The sequence below is a fragment of the Lipophrys pholis genome, assembly GCF_963383615.2.
Source record: "Lipophrys pholis genome assembly, chromosome: 8".
Classification (NCBI taxonomy): domain Eukaryota; kingdom Metazoa; phylum Chordata; class Actinopteri; order Blenniiformes; family Blenniidae; genus Lipophrys; species Lipophrys pholis.
In genome coordinates this window covers 28,146,286-28,168,617 of record NC_137630.1, presented here as the reverse complement: position 1 = coordinate 28,168,617, position 22,332 = coordinate 28,146,286, and the positions used below count along the sequence as shown (strand labels likewise).

The 22,332-nt window shown below is 41.5% G+C and overlaps 1 protein-coding gene across 1 annotated transcript in view; it reads left to right on the top strand.

The window, feature by feature from the left end:
- Window positions 1-1,683: 1,683 nt before the first annotated feature.
- Window positions 1,684-22,332, top strand: part of camta1a (calmodulin binding transcription activator 1a) — a gene marked incomplete at both ends in the record, with an annotated part of 307,848 nt that continues 287,199 nt past the window's right edge. Inside the window, 4 exon segments of the mRNA XM_080468566.1 lie at window positions 1,684-1,718; window positions 1,720-1,838; window positions 5,736-5,837; window positions 15,200-15,303. Of these exon segments, the coding sequence (XP_080324692.1) occupies window positions 1,684-1,718; window positions 1,720-1,838; window positions 5,736-5,837; window positions 15,200-15,303 (360 nt within the window).

Genomic DNA, 22,332 nt, shown 5'->3' with positions numbered 1-22,332 from the left:
CTTCAGCGTTATGGTGCCACAATCTGAAATCACTGAGACAAGTCGACACGGGGGGGAGAAAATAGTCTGCAGGCACTCAAATGTAAACTGACATCTGGACATTTGATTGATGGAGTGTTACTACTGTGTGATATCTCTCAAATGTTTTATCATTCGTGTTTAATAGGCTATATGTGCCTCTGTCTCCTTGGAAAAGACATCTCATATTCTGCTTGCAAAACTAAAACTAAAGCGCAGAATCGAGGTTTATGGTATATAACCACACTCTGCGGTGGTTCTGCAAAATGCCTCTGCAGCCATCAGCTGTTGCATTCAACAGATCATATCTCCTATCAGATTAAATAATCATCCTTGCATCCGATTAAAAACAACCTAATGGAGGCTTTTAAACAGTTAATTTACCAGAATATGGGCTCGATTACTATCAGCCATGGAATCAAATTGTCCATCAACTTTAGGAGGGGAGACTTCAAGTGAAACATTTAATAGCTTGTTTACAATCTAATTAGTTTTAATAAATGAGAAAATATGCAGTCAAGCTGTGATTGTTGCTGAGTGCATGTGTCATGGACATTGAGCAAGCCACAACTGATACTCAGTGTGGTTCAGTAAGGTGAAATGTACATTTAAAGTAGGCCTGTAGTCAACAAATGGCCTGGGGGCTAAAACTGGCCATTCCAGGGTCCAATCCAGGCCATGGAATGATGTTTCAAGGTGTAAAACTTAAAGATTAACTGCATTGTTTCTCCCCTCCTATAAATGGTAACTGATGTGTCATATATATATTGCAGTGTGAGAGTAGCACACGTAAGATAAGGGTGTGGTTTGGGGAAATCCCACCATATTTAGCAGATGTATAATTGCTTTTATATTTCTTTCATATTTTAAAAATGGGATGTTTTTCAAAAATGTAATAAATCAATTCACACCTATGGACAAAGGAAAGTCTGTATAGTTGTCCAAAATGTTGTATTCAGGGTAATTATCCTACTGTGTTATTAGAACGCCTAACTCAATGTGATATAAGGAATCTGACATCCCTGCTTTACAATTACAGTAAGGGACACCAAAACTGACATTATATTGGATGATTGGCTCATTATAACAAAGGGGTTGGTTTCATTCAATATCTTATATGGCCCATTACTCTCACATTCATGAGGTGAGGAGCTGCTTTTGGGTCTTTCTTGAGAGTTTGGTGAAACATAATCATTAGATTGAAGTGTGTTGAGTCGAGAAGACATCTAAAACATACATGATGTTTTGACACCACTAGGTCACTAATCACTGGCAAAAACATTCATTAAAGAAATCAATTAAATCAGGTTATTTAGCTTAATATGGACAAGCTTTGTATCCTTAATAAATGACAGAGTACAAAACAACTTTAGCAGGAATCATTTCCACTCTAATAATGAATGAAATATGCAGCCAAGTTGCTAAACGTCGAGTTCTTAATATCATTTTTTTTTTTTTTTTTTAATTCTAATGAGATGGACATTATGTTTTAAGAAGAAGCGTCATTGTGGAGCAGCGATGTCTCCGAGCTGTTTTAAATTCAGCGTTAAAAAAAAAAAAAAAAATTAAATAAAGAATAAAGCAGTCGGCTGGCGGTGCCAAGGTGAGGGGAGCTGTGTTGTTTCTCATCCCGGAGCCCCTCTGTCAGTCACCGCCTCGCAGCCAATGGTAAGTTCTCCTCGGCCGGACCGACTCGCCGCGTGCTCCTCCGGTCCCTCCTCGTGCTGTCCTCGCCGTGCACGCGCGTGGTACCCACGGTCGTGAGGAGGAGGAGGATGTTGCGCGTGAAGGGGAAATGGCTGCCGAAAACAAGCCGGAAGGTAAGAGAAATATAATGGGATTAATTTACTAGTATGACCGCTGTGTGTTTGTGCGTGTGTTTATTTTATTTTCCCAACAATTAAAAAAAAAAACAGTTGCAACTCCGTGCGGAGACGCCGCTCGCGCGGGGACGAGCGAGGTTTTTTTTTTAAAAAAAAGATTTTTTTATTTATTTTTTTTTCTCGGTCGGAAAACGGGCTCCGCTGAAACGTGGAGAGATCACCTAGCCAGCTAATATTAGCTTGTATTCTAGCCAGCTACTATTCCAATCGTAGCCCACATTTAAAGCTCGCCACGGGGATGAACGGCCAGCGTGGTCCGGGGGCACCGTGTTCACCGCGTATTGTGCTCCGGAGGATCGCGGTCGAGAGACGAGCCGTTTCAAGTTGTTAACAACAAGGCTAAGTTAATGACAACATGTCATTGGCATCGACTAACTTCTTCCCTTATTACCCAGCTTTTTAACGCGCCTCGCTTCTGTTAGTTTACCTGTCAACGCGCGCCGCTTCCGCAGCAGCTTGTTTTGGCCGCAATGTAATAATAATCACGGCTTGTCAGTTTTAAAACGTGGAGTTTATTTTGTATTTTTCTTCTGTTAAATACGGGGCTCGTGCGCTTCTCGCCACCCCCCCCCACACACAGACACACACACCTCATTTAAGTGCGAGCCTTTTTTTTGTTGTTTTGTTTACGATCCCGAAGTGATATATTCCAAAAATATTAGGATTTCCAAACGCCAATTGATACTACTTGGCCTGTATTTGTGTTGAGAGACACGGACATCAAAACGTTTGTAAATGCCTGCTCCGCTTTCAATTGCCCCATCGCACTTGAAATGCCATCACAGAGGAAACAGGGGTGGGTGGAGGGGAGGGGGGGGATGGAGAGTAGGATTTCCAGCAGCCTGCCCATTACACTACTTTACACATAGGAGCCAAATCATGACTTTCCCCCCCCTCTTCTCTCCTTCTCCCTCAGCTGCTTTCTTACGGCTCGCTAACTTGAAATGAAATGCATTAGACTTCATTTCTAGTGGGATATTTTATTGCAACCCATATGCATGAGGGATCTGTTCCCATTCAGACAGGCCCATGGAAATTTTGGGTGAGTAATTAAACAATGCTTTGCATGAGAATGAAGAATTAGGAATAAGAAAATGTTTTTTCATTTTTTACAGAGGCTCTTACTTGAAGCAGATATAAGTCAATTACCTGTTAGTCTCAAGTCATTTGCATACAATAAAAAAAATAGATCTAAAGCTAAAATACCTCAGCTTGATTTCGTTGTCTGCTTGTTTCATTACTACATTTGCTGTCGTACTTAACTTTCTTGCAAAAGTCAGTGTTGTCTATCTACTGTTTAATTCATTAAAATAGGAAGAATTTAGTGCAATGATAGGACATTTATACAGTATATGCATGCTTTTTCCTTCCGAGCTATTGATTTACGTTGCGCCCCAGGATGCAGCCAAAGACTCATCCCACACTTTTAAAACTGGCTGCATGAATTGAGAAAGAGAGGAAAAATATTTCTGCATAAATCGTCAGTTCCAGCTGTTTCTCAGCTCTCCCTATAATGTTTTGTTGCAGGCTTCAAAATTAAACAGACCCCCCATCCCCCCCCCCCCATCAGACTTTGATGTCCGTAACCTCAAACACAATTTCTTTCTGATGTAGAATTACTGTAATGTTTCAAATTCCCTCTGTCCATATGAGGGGAAATGATAAAACACTGGGATTTTTAGCTGTTTGCATGTCAGTGTGCCAACCACTAAACCGAGTCCCACCAGGGGGTGATATTGAGCTACAGAAGCACACACTTATGAGGGATCTGTCTGTGCCATGACAAAAAAAAAAAAAAAAAAATGAAGACATCTGGTTTGTGATAGTAATGACTTCACTGTGGTGTATAGTCCTAATGTATTCATCCACATAGCCCAACTTAACAAATACGCTGTAGTTAATAATCTCCATGCCTCTCCAACGCAGGGAGCTCTCGCTGAAAACCCTGACTTGAAAGTCCCATTGCTGAGCCGGTCAAGTTATTTTCAGTGCTCCTGTGAGGCCGGTCAGTGGAAAAAGGAGGAGGAGGAAGGGGAGTGTAGAGAGAGAGAGAGAGAGAGAGAGAGAGAGAGAGAGAGAGAGAGAGAGAGAGAGAGAGAGAAAGAGTGAGAGTGTGCTTCATACCTTTATGTAAATGTAATGTCGTTTCATGCAAAACCCAGACCTTGAAGCTTGTACATGAAGCTGTCATGAGTCTTTGCTCCTGCACTTAGTTTTCCCTCACTTTTAAGTTGCTCACTTTTATAGACCGTAGCTTATACAACGCACTTCATATTTTCAGTGTCTAGGTGTCGTGCTCCTTATCGCTCAGCAGCCACTGACCTTTTGTCCTTGTGGTAGGCGGGCAATTCTGGTCGCTTTTAGCTGTTTGGCAGGTCTTATGATGGTCCGTAACAACTGAGGGTTGCATCTTGTGTTAAAACCCAGGGGCCATGACCCAGTCTCACTCTGTGGTGTAATGTTTACATCCTGGGGTATTTCTCTCCAGTCTAACTGATTGTCCGGGCCCTTGGGGGTATTTTTTTTCCCTTCACACTCATAAAAAGCTCTCTGTGTCCGTTACTTTAAGTACAAGGCCTGGAGGGCAGTGAAAGGACAGGCTTGATATGTCTTACACCGACACTTCTCTGGATGAAACTACAGCCAGTGGTCTTATGAAGAGCAAAGTCTCACACTAGTACGTCTGTGCTTGAGGCGAGGAATCTGAGGAATTAAATAAGGAGATTTATAAAGAAAATTACATTAAATTTTGATGCATTTACCCTCTAAAATTGCGTCTTGATACTGGCAGTTTTTTTTTTTTGTTTTTTTTTTTGTAGATATGGCATATTTCCTTTAATTTGAAATCAGATAAATGCAAATCTAATGACGGAGGATACCAAACGCTCGCACACAGGTGACTTAAAGATAAATCCGAGGGTAATTTAGTTGGGACTTTGGTGACCAAAGAAACAATCAACAAAAATCGATCTGTAAAAAGTGGCGAAAATTAGGTCTCCAGTGTCTGCCACGCAGGAAGTAATTTTCCTCCTTTATTTTCCAGCGAGTGCAGTTTAAAAAAAAAAAAAAAAAAAAAACTTTCACGATGTTATCGTCTCACTCAAAGTTCAGGGTGAAGCGCCAGCAAAACATCAAGTAAGCACGCAGTCAGCCATTAACTTACAAAAGTGCTTGTGCAGCATTGGTATAAATATTTCTCTGCTGTTTTGTGAAGAAGGATGAATTTAACCCCCCCCCCCCCCCCCCCATCATGTCGGACCACTTTCTCTCACAGTTTTGTGTCGAATCAGGCGCTACATTTTTCCTCCCTTCCCCTTTTAATTGAATCAGTGAGGTATGGATGGATGGGACGCTGGTCCAGTCTGTGGTTGCTGAGACGTATCATTCCTAATGCTGGCGTGTAATAGACCTTTACCGACTGCTTTGCACGGCCCCTCCGCTGATTGATTGTATTGATTCATCCAGTTTGCCATTGATACAATAAGAAATGTTACTGACCCGTATCAAAGCAGGCCAGGGCGCCAGCCGCCCTTATTAAGGCCCCCTCTCTCCTGTGAGGACACCAATATTCAGTTCACGGAGAACTTTACTATTTCAAAGCCACACGACAGACAAATTCAGTGCGATTTATTCACTTTACTATCTTTATTATTGTTAATACTCTTTGCATCGTATTTTTTTTCCCCCCGCAGCTCCTGTGTGTTTTAAATGTATTTCATCATACTGTCTGGTTTCTGTTGATATTGCTTGCATGGGGACTTTGCTTGGTTATCACAGACTGGGAGAATGCTTCTTTTCCTCGATTTTCTCTACTTTTCTCTTTGCCTCCTGAAGGACTGAAGAAAGTTCGTAATCCGGATCGAATGTACAGATCAGCAGTGTGTTATGCTGGCCATGGTCCACCTAAGAGTATCAGTGATGACACAGAGACGAACAGTAAGAGTCAGTTATTAATACTGCATCGCTGCTCCGAGAGGCCACTAGCTGGCCAATCTATTATTCATTCATCAATTCATTTATTTACTTCTTGATTTCATTCTTCCCCATGCCCCCCCCCTCCTTTTTCTTTTTCTTTTTTTCTTTTATTCCCCCTCCAACACAACACCTCCTCCGGCTGCTCTGTTGATTGAAGTGTCTGCTTTACGGGATCACGCTGTCAATAGCTGAAGTGTTGTCGTTAACTAAGAGTGATTGTTTCAGGTTGAGGCCCAGGGATCAGGACCTGAGCAGACCCTCCGAGAGAAAGCTTAAGCTTTGAGCCATCAATTATGGCCCTGTACTTGCCTTTTCTTTGCTTTTCCTAAACCTGCCTTTGATTGACGGGGTGGGGTTCCAATTCGAGTTAACAATTTAGCTTTAAAATGTTGCAAAATTTTAATTTGTATGAATGAAAAATTCATGCCTTTCTCAGAAAATTTGCATCCTGTGATACTTGTGCCTTCAAATTAATTAATATATATATATATTTTGTTGCTTTTGCATCCCTCTTATTACACTGCTGAAGTACGAGGAGTGTAGACCAGGGGGCAAAGAACAAAGACAAACACAACATCAGAGCAGAGGTTTTTATGACTTGTTAAAAGCAGCTTCTTTGGGAATTGCTTCAGTGCACTTACGAGTCTGTGCACAAGTGCTATTTTCTGTCACCACCAAAACAAATCAGTCAGAAATATAGGTCAAGTCTCGACTTTATTTGTGGTGATTTTCCCTTCATTCCTCTTTAGAGAATGTGTCTTGAGTTTTAGCCTCCGTCTGTAGCTGTAAAAAAAGAAAGAAAAAAAAAAAAAGCAGATTGTTTCTCAGCCCCTTCACTGTTAATGAATACACCAGTCTCCTCACTGCTGGAAGACTCTGTTGATCTAGACTAGAGACTGGGTAATTAAGTGTGCTCATGTATTGTCATATTTAAATAGAGAGCCTAAAATCACCCCCAACCCCTTGTTAGTCTCTTCACTCGGTGTCTGCCACTGGAAGAGCTCTGCTGCGCCGCATTTCTTTCTGGTATTTTTAGTGTGTTTTGAGAGATTTAATGGCAGGGGACTACTCGCGCAGATCTATGACACAGGGATGCGGGCTGTAACAGCCACATTGTTGATAGACTTTTGCGTTACCCCCTCATGTGTGACAGCTGTGACTGACAATACGTTTTGCCGGTCTTGCTTTTCCCCCTCACGTTATTGCATGATATTACAGTATCCCACACCCATGTCTGACACCCCCTTTTTTTAATGTGTTCAGCCTGGAGCCCTTTTTTTCTTTTTTTTTTCTGGTACCAGGGCGCTTTGTATTGCAGAGTTACAGAGGCTCAAACAGGCAGGTAGTCCATTGATCTGAGTAATCGTCTGAGTAATTGTGAGAGTAGTTATGATAGAGAAAGGAGGGCTTTGTTTGTGTGCATGTGTAAGCAAGGGGGAGAAAGTGAAAGAGAACAGGAGAGAGAGGGAGAGAGAGAGAGAGAGACCTCACCTCTGCTCTCCTTGAGATGGGATTTTTATGGATGGGTGAGCTTGGTGAGGGCTGAGAACACATAAAGAGTCATTTTCAGTTTGTTGCAGGCAGTTAACCGTGTGTGCATGTTTGTTGAACTTCCAGTAATAGGCCCAGGTTTTTTTTTTTTTGTTTTTTTTTTTTTAGCTGTTTGACTTTTTGACAGTCTTTCCTTATTACACCATATTAGACCATGCTATTATAACCACACAGAGACAGAGTGTTTCCAGTGTGTAGCCATTGAGGGAATGAGAGCAGTGTAATTGCAAACAATGAAATCTGCCACGCTGCACATGTTGCTTCTTGTCTGGTTGTAGCACAGTTGCATAAGAAATGTTGTCCAGTGAGATTCAGTGTAATGCAGACCTCTCACTGCCATGCTGACACCTCCTGTCGTCCTCGTCTGGAGGAAAAAAAACCCCCCAAAAAAACACCTTTTGTATCTTTAACAACAGCTGTTGTGTGATTTTCAGGTCAAACACTCACCCGTGGTGCTTTCGCTAGAAGCCATGTTAGCCTCTCTTTGTTTTTACTTGTCTTGTAATATAGAAAAGCTACAGTCAAGTTCCTTAACTTCTTCTTTTTTTGTTGTTGTTGCTTGTGGGTGACTAGTAATTTCACTCTATGTAAGAGTGTTATCGAACAGGCTACGAGCCAAATGATAAAGATAATTGGTTTCCCGGTCCTACACCAACACGTGGCTATTTTGAGTCCACCTACTCCTCCCCGTGTCCCCATCAAGAGCCATCAGGCTGTAGGGAGACCGGCCCCTGAACGTTAGGACTCATTGTCATTACTGCCAGGGAAATCTGACACAGTTTAAATTGTCCTGTGTTGTTGTAAAGCTCGGATCAGGAGCTCCCACAAGTACCAGCCGATAGACTTTGGTCTAATCAAGTGTTGTGTTCACTGGTGGCCAAGTACCATCAGTCCCCCTCATAGACGCAGTATGAAATCAATTATGTACGTATTGAAGTTCAATGCAAATTAAATGGAGTTGTAGCATCCAGTGACGTAAACCTCTTGAAATAAGTGATTTTTTACACTTGGTGAAGGAAAAACATGTTTTTCATATTTTTGAACTGGATGAAATGGTGGATATTATTTCTGTTTAAAAACACAAAAAAAAAGCCGTGAAATTCGATGTCAGATAGTTTATGATGTCAGCTGATGTTTGCAGGGACTCGGTAACAGGAAAGGGTCCTAATCTGAAGCGTACACCCGCAGGTTAAACTCCCCTCATTCCATTTCCTCATTCTTTCACGTCTCACAACCGGATTGATTGCTTTCAGCTGACAGCATGCCAGCAGTTGACCGCTTCCGCTCGGCTGTCTGAGTTCATCTCTGCTTCACATGTGGCCACATTGCTTTTGTGGAGGTGGTTTACGCCATGCGCCGAGCTTTCGGTCCACCCTGTCGTCGTACCGGTTTGACACCTGGCCTCCTATGGATCCTGCCATTACACCACCTGCATGACAGATACTGCACGCGCTCCAACGACAGATTGTCACATCCCATAGATTTTCTTTTTCTTTTTTATTACATTCATCATTAGGCTTTGCTCTATAATTTGCATGCAAGTAAATCCATGCAATGCTTTCTTCAGAGTGCTACAACATGAAAAGACAATTATATCTTATCGTTGCTACTTCTGTTATTGTAAACCTGTGCTCTTTTGTTTTTTGGTGTGCATGCACGTTTTTTCTGTACCCAGTGAAGTCCTCTGCTAATGATTCCGATAATAAGTGCCTCTGATCCTTTTTCCTTCCTACTCAGTCTGTATAAACAGTGAAGTGATCAGAATTTCTGTTGCTCCTTTAAAAGCTATGAGAGCAGACATCACTGTCTAGTTTCCAGTGGTGCAACACACAAGAGTATCAATGTTTGGGTGCTGCTTATTTCATCCTTAAAAGACTCCTGTGTTGTCAAATGAAAGGAGTTCATGTCAGTTTAGATACAGTCAGTTATTTGCGGGACGTACAAATGACAGACAAATGGAGAATCTTTTATAACACGTTGCTTGTAAAAAAACAACTACAATAAAACGAAACATGAAAGGGTTGTATATTTGTTTCTTGTGGTTTGGCATTTTGTCACCCCTGCTGATGAAATAAGCTCATTTGGCTGATTTTTGAGCTCCACTCTGAGGGGCATTTTAGGTCCTGGCCAGGGGATGGCTGTCGTCCAACGTAATGATAAGAAACATTGCCACGGGCCTGATTTAGTTTCACAGCACTTCTTGCTGGACGGAGATGAGAGCCAAATGTTTATTCACAGGACTGTTTGTTCTTCTGTGATTCACCTCCCACGTGTTTCAGGTATAGCTTACGAGAAAACACTCGCGCCGCCCTCCACGTCCATGAGCCACATTTGCCGCTGAACTGTTGTGGAAACTGTTTGCATTCAAACGGTTACTTTGGATATGCACCGCCAGCAGCGATTTGTTGAATGATCTATGGCCAAAACATTAGCTTGCAATTTCTCCACAATGTGGGCACAGATTAAAAAGAAAAACTGTCACTCCCAGAGCGCTCCCAGACAGAGACGGAAGAGAGAGGGTTTTGCGTTCAGGGCTCAGATATTGATTAAAGATTTGTTTTTGTCAGCCTTTCCAGTCTCATGACCCTCGCTCTCATCTCTAGGGTGGGGCTGGAGCAAGCTAGCATGACAGATACCCCTAAATTCGGCCCAAGTGTTTGCTTAGCAGCCAGGATCAGTGACGATCCAAACATCAGCGCGGGGAAAAATATATCTTTATACTCATTCGGCAGAGGGCGACGTGAATTATGGAGCAACGCGCACAGAACGCCAGTGTTTGGCGTACGCGGGACCCGCCATGGCACCACGAGAGCCGCGGACCTCTCGTCTCTGCACTGAAGGCGTTTCTCCCCTTGTTTAGCCTTTTTAGACCTCCAATGTAATTGGCTCCAGTGTGCCAGCTCAGCTCAGCACATCCTCTCATGTAACAAGCTCCAGTATCAGCCTGTCTTGCACTTTAGTGTTTTACAACCAAATAGTAGTTTTCCTGTGTATCCCTCTCTTGGCTAAGGCACCGGCATTCATTAAGCCTGCTGTTTTAAACTCCAAAATAAATATTAAACCTTACAAGGGAGGAAATGTAAAACAGTAGAGGGCTTTTTTTTTTTTAATTTTTTTAGGCTTTCATCAGTTCTGATTTGAAGAAGAATAAAAAAAAAAAAAAAAGGAGGCTACATTTACATTTTCAGAGCTATAGTGTGTGTGGGCAATTTGTTGTTTATGCACTGATCAAATCGGACAATTTGATTAGGAAGAGCTTGTCTATATTCTGTAAACTTGCTATTTCCCTCGGGGCTGTTTACAGCTGATGCACAAACTATATGTGGATTTCCATGCGACGGTGGACAGAGCTTTAATTAGTAAGCAATACTTTGTTGGAGCGCACACATCAGTGGAAACCAACGTTTTGTGCAGCCGCTAAAATATTATTAGTTGTGGATAAACAGCAGCAGGAAGAACAAAACAGTTTAGAGTTATGAGAGCGCGAGGCTGTTAAAAAAAAAAAAAAAAGGAAAAAAAAAAAGGAAACCTCAGTCACGTCGAGTTCACTATTGTTTGTTTTGAGTGTGTCGTAGTGGTGTAAAAACAAAAACCCCTTCAAATTAGACAAGGACTCTCAGATTAGAGAAAGCCAACGCTAAACATCTGAAGAAGACATGCCTCATCTGAAACACATGGTTTATTTAAAAGCGAAGCACTCTGCTCATAACATGGACAGTAGTTTGCCTGCTCCTCAAAGAAACACAGTCATCCGTATCTGAGATGGATAATACCTTGACGACAATGGCTCCACGCTGTTAATGTACACAAATTCTTTGTGTCGTTAGGAATTAACAGACCTTGTTTTTTTCACATATTGTATCAGGAAACATCAATAGCCACACTGTTCCCTCTTGGTTTTTCTAAATGTCATTAATTCTTTATGAGGAATTCATTGAAACTGAGTGTTATAGGGATATTTCGACACTTTAATGTCAGTGTAAAGCACCCTTTACGCGTGATACTTTATGAAAAGCATTACGATGACCAAAATCACATAAGTTTTACTGTTTCTAGCTTAAAAGATCTCTATATTGGATACATTTCTCAGTGGAAAAATATTAGATCCATGTCATACTATATAATGTATTATTCACAACAAAAATACAGTAAATATGACGAACTGATTGTTTTGCTCAGGGACAATTACCTCAGATATGCTTTGTAAGAGCAAAGGGGGGAAAACAGACCAGCATCAGCAGCAGCAGCAGCAGCGGCGGCAGCAGCGGCAGCAGCAGCAGCAGCAGCAGCACCTGTCTCAATGTTTAGCATAACAATTTAATGTAATGTATGATTGTCATCAGTGTACTTTTATTATTTTGAAAGAACAGGAATGAATGCCAGAAAAGGATTATTATGAATTAAACACAATGCAATCCATCTGTACCGTTGAATATCTGGCTTGATTACAACATTGTTAAATGGCACCGCACATTTATCAAGTTAAAAATTCAGATATTTCAGTTTATACTCCGTGACTTGGAACAGCAGACATATACTGTTAAATATTTTGGTTGCAAATCTATCCGTCAATGGCTGTCTGAAATCCATGATCCATAGACGTCAACAGACACTTGGCGTGTTCCCTCGCGATGCTCTGCCAAGCCTGTGCCGCAGCCATACTCATTTCTTGCTTGTTTTGGGGGCTTTTTGCCTTCAGTCTGGTCTTCAGCGAGTGGAACACATGCTCGGTTGGATTGAGGTCAGCTGACTGACTTGGCCAGTCAGGAACATTGCATAGACTATCAAATACTGAAACTCAGCACTTTTTTTTTTTTTTGTTCTATATCAGATGCAGTGTGCTGGAGGGACACTTCTGACTGAAATATCTGAGGAGTCCCTTAGATTTGAAGTGCTGTACGGTGTAGAAACCATGAAAATACTGCCCGTATGATAAGTCAAGTAAATGTATCCCAAAAATATAGCAGACAAGATAATATCTGACGACGCAGCGGACTCCCTTGATAATATCTTAAAAGCCCCGTTGTGTTTTTAAATTCAGCATGTGTATACTTGCATTAGTAATCCAGTCATTTTCCAATTTAGGTGTTAACCTGATTACAGAAGTGTCCATGTAAGGTTAAGAGAAACCCAGTTAACACCTTGTTAGTCCTGCAGGGTTTACATAGGTTGCTTTGTTGCTTGGGGGGTTGTTAGCTGACAAATACAAGACTGGCATTTGAGAGTAAAAAGCAGTTATGTTGCAGTTGTGTCACCTTTTCGTGTGCACAGCATACTGAGCTGACACGCACTTTGCATAATTCAAGGATCCGTGGCACTGAGTTGTAGAGCCAAAAGTGCTTTGCACAAAAAAAAAAAAAAAAAAAAAAAGAGAGAGAAAAAGCATGTTGTGCATTGACCGGTGTAATTTTAAGGTTATGAAGTGATTAAAAGCAAGTGAGAGATTTACTTCATTCGTCAAGTTTTTTTTTTCTTCCCTCTGCATTGCTCTCATCCCAAATATTTTAGCCTGCTGGCACATCGAGTAGACATATCCTCCTCCTGTAGATCTGTATCTCAGCCTTCCTCAGTGAGAAAATCCTCAACATACTTGAGACTGGTGTTGATGGTGTCATAGGAGGGTGTGCCAGAGGGTAGCATTAAATCCTGAATAATCTGTGCAGAGACCGGCTTTTGCCATATGTATCTGCTGCTACTGCTGTCTGTCAGGAAATCTTCACAGTACACGGTGAAAAATGGGAGCTGGCCAAGACTTTGTACTGACCCCTGAGTGTGAATCCACTGTGTTTTTTTTCCCTCCCTGTTCCGTTCCTGCTGGTGTTTACATCGCAGCTATATAATAAATCATCCACTTATTAAAAACAACTTCCCCTTTTCTTTTGTACCTCTTGCGATCCTTCAGTTGTTTTCCGGTTTAGGCGGTGAAACCGCTCCGGTGGCACCTCGGAGCAGATGCCCGCGTGTGATCCTTAATTGGGCGAAGCGAGTGATTACAGATACCTCGCATAAAAAAAAAAAAAGAAGCTGCGTCTACATGTAGAAATGTTGGTACGGATGGATTATACTGCAGATATATTACAGATCTCTAGTGCATTCCTGTGGGAGCTATGGCGTTCCACCTAACGCGCCCCACTCAAAGGCATCAGGCCGGCTTCATCTCTTAGGATCAGCTAAGTTGAGCTTTATGGGTACTTTTTCCTGTGATATACAGCAAACAAACTACAGCATCTTTTGATGTGCCTTCATAATGAAGCGCTCTCCTGGATTATTTGTATTGGCTTTACAGTGTTATTTTGCTTGAGTTGAAGTTTTTTCTTCTTTTTTTTTCCCCCAGTCAACCACTGATATCTGCTACCCCAGGGACCCATAGTCAGCACTCATATTCTCTTGCTTTTACTTGCCCATTTTCCTCTAACCTATAGTTATATAAATGTGAAAGAGTGCAGCTCAGTATATGATATTTGTTTTCCTCTGTGAATTATTTCCAAGCTGCGTTGCATTACAGACACATGCGGGATTTTGCATTACCTTTAGTGAATTCATTTACATTCAATTTACACACATTAAACCTGAATAATAGATCCGTTTTCACATGGTGGAACATTACCTGGATTAACTAACTCCACGTCTGAGATTTGCAGGGTTACAGTCTTTAAATGCATTAGAAGTGTGATAGTAGTAGTATAAAAAAGATTAGAGGCTCACAGTCGGTTAGTGCAGGAGACAGGAATAATACAAACTTCTCTGGCAGCTACCGAGACAAGAAAAACCTCATCTTATACTCCTTCTTGATACCAAAATATTTCTCCGGTGTCACAGCCTGACATAAATCTGAATCCACTTTTCCTTTTTTTCTTTTTTTTTTTGATGAACCATTTAGTTTTCCTCACAGTCAGTCATGTTCCACCGAATATAATTTTTTTTTTTTCCTGGCTCTGTGGTATCGTCTGCAATTTTAAAAAGGTTCCCCTGTCATCCCATTGTGCCTCCTTCTGCATCCAACTAATTGTCACTGATAATATCTTTTACTCAATTATCTCTATTTGTAGTGTAAATTATTGAAACTCAAGCCAGTGCGCCATGTTGTGATTACAAAAACAACCAAGGATTAATATAGGATTTCTCATAATAGTGTAAATTTAAGGTTTTTTATTTTTTCCCTCCACCCGCTTCCTAAACAAATATAATTTGTTCCCACTTAAGCCATCTGCATGTTTGAGTAAGAGGGTAGCAAAAGAATGAAGTGAACATTTGATAGCGTTCATGCAAGTGGGCGTCTCTAAACATCACCGTTTTATAATTCTTGTGGACTGATTGTGAAATGTAAATTATAGATCAAACTACACGCATTATGATGTAAGCATTGGGCCTGGTAATTGCAGTTATTTCCCTGAATAATATAATACACATCGTGCTGTGGAGCGCACTGATTCTCATACTAAATCTCCATACACTATAAAATCACTCAAGGGTGTTTATTGTGTCTAAATAATGAATAGACACAGCCTTTACAAGTTGACAGTGAAAAATTTCACTTGAACTCCCCTGGTAGAATACGTTTCACAGTAAAATAATTTAGCCGACCACAAAATAAAATGTATGCAATACTCTGTGCTTAAATTAATTTCCTAATTCAGTCAGGGGATTGTTATTTTCTTTCCGTCAGCGTTTTGCCGCAGAGAGAGTGATAGACTGATAAAGAGGGAGACGAGCGAGTCAATAAGGGATGAAGCCCCTGTTAAATATTCCTTTTTGTCTCTTTCTTTTTGTAGATGAACACGGACATTTGAAAATATACCTGCCCAAGAAGCTGCTTGAATGTCTACCAAAATGCACCTCGCTGCCAAAGGAGAGACACCGGTGGAACACTAATGAGGTAAGGACAGCGCTCCTTATCGTGCCTCTTTCTGCTAAATCCATCTCCTCACAAAGATACCCGTCTGTAAGACACGCTGTTCTCTCAGGCCCCTTTCAGACAGATGTGTAAGTCATGTGGACCTTCTACAAAACAACACAACTCCTATCTGCGAGATTTCCCACAAAAATATCCGCTCGGTGGAAAAAAAACCAAAAAGAAAATAAACGCAGTCTACAGCAGGAGTGTCAAAAACCTTTTTTGTTCAGGGGCCACATGCAGCAAAAATATCATCCCGGTGGTTCTGGACTGTGGAAATGAAAATGTGTCAACCTGTAAATCACAACAAATGCAATTAAATTTTTTATTTTTTTATTTTTTTTAAGATTTACGAAATCTATTAAATAAACCACATGAAAATCAAAGCTGCCACAGTACTTCTCTTCCAACACAGTTTTTTTTTTTCTTTCTTGGAATACAACATTGAGCGAACGCGTTTTCACAAACTCTCTCTAACCGCGTGGCTTTGATGCTAATGCTGTTTCACTTGCCTACTTGAGACGCTTCTCACAGCTGAGGTGATTCACCTACACGGCTCATTTATGCTCTACATTAGATATGCGTACGGATATACACGGAACCACCTGCGTTCATTATGTGCGTCTCAAGGAAGCTTGCGGACACGGACCAAACGCTGCAGTACCTCCGGGAGCTGTGGAGGCAGTCATGAGATGAGGAACGATAAACACAAATGGCAGAGAGCTTTTTTCTGGAAGTATTTAACAGCCTCGCAAACCACCCCAAGTTACAGCATCAGCGCTGTCCCCCTCTGCCGTCTAAACATCAGCTTTCATTGACTTTCTAGGAAGATACTCTATTGTAATATTTGGCCTGTGTGTTACTGCTGAGCCCCCTGGTGGATAGAGTGGACACTCATTCCAGTTCAATGGACACATGAAGGGCCCATTCAGACCTGGAGTTAAACCTGCGTTTCGGGTGATCAGATCACATGTGGCGAGGGTGTGAACAGGCACCAAACCGATTTCACTCAAACCACTTCCCGAGCTGGTCGGGGACGCATCTGACCACACAGGGTTCGTAGTGCCAACAGCATGCGTCACAAATGCGTTCCGGGACAGTGGCGTGGCGTCACAGGAAAATAACGTAAATAAACGTCATCAGTGCACGCCGTGTTTTGATTTCAGAGAATGCGCCGGTCCGAGTTACACAGTATTTAGAACTTCCCAACTTTCCAAAGACGCTACGGAAAAGAACATTGACGTCCGTGCCGCGGGGGTCTGCAGAGACACAATGTCGGGTGTGAACCAGTCCAACGTGGAAAGGTGGTGACTTGGCATCGTTTCGCTTACGTAGAGCATAAATGAGTTCCTGCTCACTGGCGCTCAATGCTGCGTGACTCATGGCTACTGTTTAGCAACGTCTGCAAAATGAAGCAGCGTCACTTTAATGTGAGGTGTTTAGGCACATCTGTAAATTACAATTACATTGTTGGGTCCCCGGTTTCAATCCTTACCTCAAAGGGTTAATGTTTTCTTGGACGCCCTGGCGGGCTGATTTCAGTCCGCAGGCCATATGTTTGACACTCCTGTTTTAAACTGCCCCACGTTTACGTTCAACATATCATCTTGTGACACATTTATAGCATGATAACTGTGGGTTAATACAGTTCTGTTACCGCCACATCTATTGGACGAGTCCCCATGAATGTTAAAAGTGTCTATTTCAAAGTACTTTCTGTTTTCTGTATTTACCTTTCTCCTTATATTTAGTGTTCGTTATGTATTACACTGAAAATGCACTTTGAGACACGTTTCTAACAGCCTCGCCTTTTGCAGGAGTTTTGAGTGAAATGATTTTAATATTGACTTTCTATCGACCCAAAGCTTCCTTTGATAGACGTCTTTTAGCCGCTTCCGCTGATATAGATAATTAATAAAGCCCTGCTTGGCTACGCTGAGTGTGATGCTCCTGTGTTTCTGTGGTCGAATTTAAGAATAAGGCACTAAATTGACACGTTGGCTCCCGCTCGCCTCGTGTTCAAACTGAGACAATTGGAAAATGCCTCTGAGCTTGTATTTTGTGTTCACTGTAGCTACAACAGTGCTCATTTCTGCCAGAAAGCTCCCGATAGACGTAAATCCAAGGTTAAAGTCAATTGCATGTTGAGTCTTATTCTGAGAAATTCACTCCTGCTGAATTCAGCCGGCAGTACGATGGGCGTCCTCGTGCAAATATGAAGAGGGTTTATTGTCGGTGCTGTGAAAACTCAAGGTGCCTCACGTGTCATTTCTGCCTCACGTCAGGGAAGGATAACGTACCACTTAACATCTCTGCTTCAAAAATGTTTTGCTTCTTGTAAGATGTCACATATGGCCTTTGTTTTTCTTCTCCTCTGCCTAAAGACCAGACATTTACATCATATAGAAATTTGGAGACTGCTTGAGAGAGCTGCTTCTGTCTAATCTGCTTTTTAAATAGGAATTCTTGCAAAAGCAAAGAAAACATGACGATTTTATTTATTTTTTTATTTCTTTTGCACTTTTCAACACTCTACACCGTCCCTTCGTGATCGATTAATCTTGAATTTATCTGTGATTGTTTTAAAGCGTACGGAACCAAAGTCTTAAACATGTTACACTGTATTTCCCTAACGGGGACTTGTGCTGCTTCATTTGCCTCCGAACTCATTTGTCAGCCTGCTCGCTTTCTCCAGGGACAGGTTGATGAATTTATCGCTTTCATTTCCACTATTGATAGATGAAAAACCGGTTCCTCCTCTCGCAGAATAACTGGTAGTAATTAGACCTAAATACACTCCATGACAAATCTTAAAACCAATATGCAAAAATCAACCATCCATGCTTTTGATTAACAAATTGTGACCATATAAATATAGTCATCTGCAGTGATGAAAGTTAATTGAGTGAAAAACAACCAGATGATAAGGCACCAGACAGGCTCATTTCTAAGAAACAGGATATTCAAAAAGACAATCTGTCACTGACATGCACTTAAATGTTATTTTGCAGCAGTTTTTTTTTGTCGTCAGTATATTTCAGGGAGTGGAAAAACTTAAATAAGCCGACAAAATTCCGGCGGCGATTAATGCGGAAGGAAGAAAAAAGAAAACAGTTTCTTATTCTTTGCTTCTCTTGTCGTCTCCATCTGAGAGTCTATCTGTCATATTTCTGCTCATTGGCCGCGCTGTCGCTATGAAAAAAAAAAATGTATGGCGCTTGCGCGTTTCTAATTGGCTGCTGTTGTAGGTTGTTTGCCCTGTTTGACCTGCATTGTGCCGCAAGCGGTCTAAATTAATTAACACGGCTTTGAAATTGATCTCAAAATGTAAGTCCAAGCATTTGCTGGGGAATGCTGCCGGCCACAGTTGTTAGCATGTTCTGTCATTTATTAGAAAATGAAATCATAACAGACATTTGGGGGGGGGGGAAAGGACCGTGTTGTGTTACTGGGCCGCAGATTCTTCTGGATGTTTAGCAAACTGATGGGAAATGGGATCAAAATTACTCCCCCCCCCCCCCCCCCCCCCCCAAAAAAAAAAGAAATTGTCCCGGTGTTGGAGTATGCATGCCAATTGCGTTTTTCAGGGCTGAAGAGAGTAAGGCAACCTTTCCTAAAACCAAGGACGTTTTTTTTTTTTTGTGCAGACCATGCAAATCAGTGTGTTTGTGCCTCATTGGTGGCAGACAGGCAGGAAGGGAGGGATCAGAGCGGCTCTTGTCGGTGCAATTGTGTGACTCTTAGTGAAAGTGACACCTCATCAATTCTGTGCATATTTCTGGCACCAGCCCGGCATGCTTAATGCACTAATTTCCCCACTTTTTATTTTTTTTTATTTTTTCACGTTTAAGGAATCCGAGCAGTCTGTTGGGTTGGCTGCTAAAGTTCATTTGAGCAATTAATGCGTGACATATACAAAAGTTATTTCCCTTCTGATGCACTATTTAGGCAGTTAAGGTGTTTGAAAACTCGGGTTACTTATATGGCTGGTATTGTTAAGAGTATCTTGTGTTTTTAATCAAGAGTCTGCTGTGTACGTCACCGTTAAAGACTTTAATCCAGGAGCCACATTCAGTCCAGTTTGATCTCAGCTTGGGGAGACGACTATAAAAAAAAAACCATACCATAATAAACTAGAAATGCCAACTACAAAAATCTCCTTCAGAGGTAAGAGTACATCCTGAAAATGTTGACATTTAATCCACATCTTACAAAGTATATCACGAAATCTTTCAGTAGAACGAAAGAAAGAAAAAAAGAAAAAGAAAAAAAAGGCAATCTGACGTCTGCTTTGTTTCTGTTCAGGCGACTGTGAGAACAACCCGGACGCTTCCCAAACACTTTTCTTTACATATTTTCTGCAGAGTTGATTGCTCTGCAATAAGGGAGCTATCAATCCGTTTTTAGTTTGGTTCAGTTCTGATTTATTCTACTAAAAGTTCTTGTGGAAAGAATAAAAAAAAGGGCAGTTACTTTCATTGACAAAATTGCAGTGGAATTATTTTAAACAACTAGTAAAGTAATCCCGTACTCGATTAGTAATCCTGGACTGGATTGGACATTCTTGTGGGCCACATGTTGTATAACGTGTAACACAGTTGAAGTGTTATTGGCCTGGAGTGTATGGTACTCATGTTGCCGTGGTTTTTTAAAAGAAATTCACAGTGTTTCATCTCACGAGATCGCCCCCCCCCCCCCCCCCCCCCCCCCCCCCCCCGATATGCAATTACAATAAAAAACATTGGATTCAATTCAGTTCAATAACATGCAGTCTAAAGGTTCATTGGACTTTGTGAAGTAACTGAAGCTGTGATGATGCATTTTAGTAATCCATGAGCAGAAATTAATCAGGAGACATTTTTCATGCAAACTGTTCTCTTGTCTCTGGTCAGACAAGATTTATTGCGCATTATGCTCTTTTTATTTAATAGGATATCTTTGTGTTGTTGACGGACTAAAACAAGACATTGGATATTGTTACCTTGGGCTCTCCAAAATATGCAATGGGCAATTTCCACCCCTTGTCTTCAGACCAAACAATTAATCAGCCAAATATTGTGCAGATTATAGATTTTATTTGTGCCGCATTGTGTAACACAATAGCAATCATTCCATTAATGTTTTTTTTCCCTTTAATTTTTTCTGTGAAATTAAAGCTTTTTCGAACATTGAGTGGAATTGACAAATCCACTATTACATGCATGATAATATTTATTTGCTTTTCAAATAGTTTAGTAAACACTCGACTCTTTATTTGTGGCAGACTCTCCTCTGCCTCTCTGACTTGTCTGCAGAACTGTCTAAAAGTTGCACTTTGCTGTATGAAAGAATATTCATAAAATATTGATTGTTCCTCTCTCCTGCCGCCCACTCCTCGCTGCAGTTTCACATCATTTGCTTCTTCTTGAGATTTTGGGATATTTCTGGTTCAGTTTGGTTGATGAGGAGGTGTCCTGATCATTATTATTTCTTTGGGGTGGAGGGGAGAGAGGATGCAAACTTGTAAACTTTAATCTGAGAGGAGCGCAATTGGAGGGGTGGGCCGTGGCGACGTCGGTGAAGTGAAGCTAATGCAGAACTATTCATTTCTAACATTCTCATGATTCCCCTGTGTAGTTTCATGAGAAGAAGGTGCGCAGGAATACATTTCAAGCATTTACTGGAAAATGAGATAAACCAATCGAATCAAAATTCAGGGGAGAGGATGGGAATTTAGAAGGTTGAATGGTACTCTCGTCAGTGAATCACGAGGAGCGTGCAAGGTGCGGATATGCTGGGAGCCTTCAAATTATCAATGGAGGAGAAGTACCTGGCACTGCTTGAGAAGAAAACATGGTTTTTGTGAAAGAAATACAAAAGGAGGTCACGATTGGAATAACATTTTATTTTTTTACCTCTCTCTTGCAGTAATCAGTGACATTTCTGTGATTTCTCATCTGTCAGGATGTGGGAAAATGATAATACTTTTTTTTTTTTTTTTATAGCGAGTAAGTTTCAGAAGAAAATAGAAATAGTTCCAAAGAGTCTATATTTACCTTGTTTGTGTTGCTGCTCTTTTAAGCCATTGATGTCACGGTGCCTCTCAGGTGAGACACGCAGGAACAAATCTTCCCAGAATTCCTCTCAGGTCCGCAGCCTTCTGCTATTGTCTGCTCGGCGCTCTGGCACGATGACCTCTATTTTGCTAGACATTTCGGCCGAGATTAGAATCTTTTTAAAGAAGGACATCTCACACAGGAGGGGCTTTAGGCTTATATCCCTTTCAAGATCAAACACAGTCAGCCCGGTGTTTGGTTATGCCGCCATGAAGGTTGCAGGACCAGAGTTGTGCTGAAGAATTCCTATTTTCAAGATGGACTTTTTTTTTTTTTTTTTTACTCTTTGGTTCACTTGGCTGTTTGTTATTATACAATTCAAAGCGAGTGTGTCATCTACAGGGGGAACTACCAGTCAAGAAAGGAGCTTGTTTTTTTTTTTTTTGCTGTTGTTTTTTTGTTACACTTAACTTTTCTGCCATTCAGCTTGAATTTTCCTTCAGCTGTGTACTTTGGTAACAGCTCTTATGGGTGTCGAGGCTGAATGACGGCATTTATGACTTACTGCTTCAGTCCTGAGGACAAGAGCGAGTGGTATTTTCTTCGCCACAACATGCTGCATTAGAACCCCTTCATGTTCGCCTCCTTGTAGACATAAACCCCGCAGACTTTAAACAAGTGTTTCAAGTGCGACATTAGAAAGCGTTGACAAACGGAGGAAATTTGCCAAATGTGAAGAAGTGACTAGTCATTCTGTGTTAAAAAGCAGAGGCAGAGGAGTACGGCGTGAAGCATTGGTTGAGGGAGGACACTGGACCTAAGCTGGTGTGACACCCTCAGCCTTTAATGAACGGCACGGCGCGCCGAGTGCTGCGAGCTCCCACTCGGCTCAGAGGGGACTGCTTCTGAACTGGTGCTGAACCAAAGCAGACAAGAGAGCATCGGCTGAGGCCTCCACCGGCCTGCTACACATTTA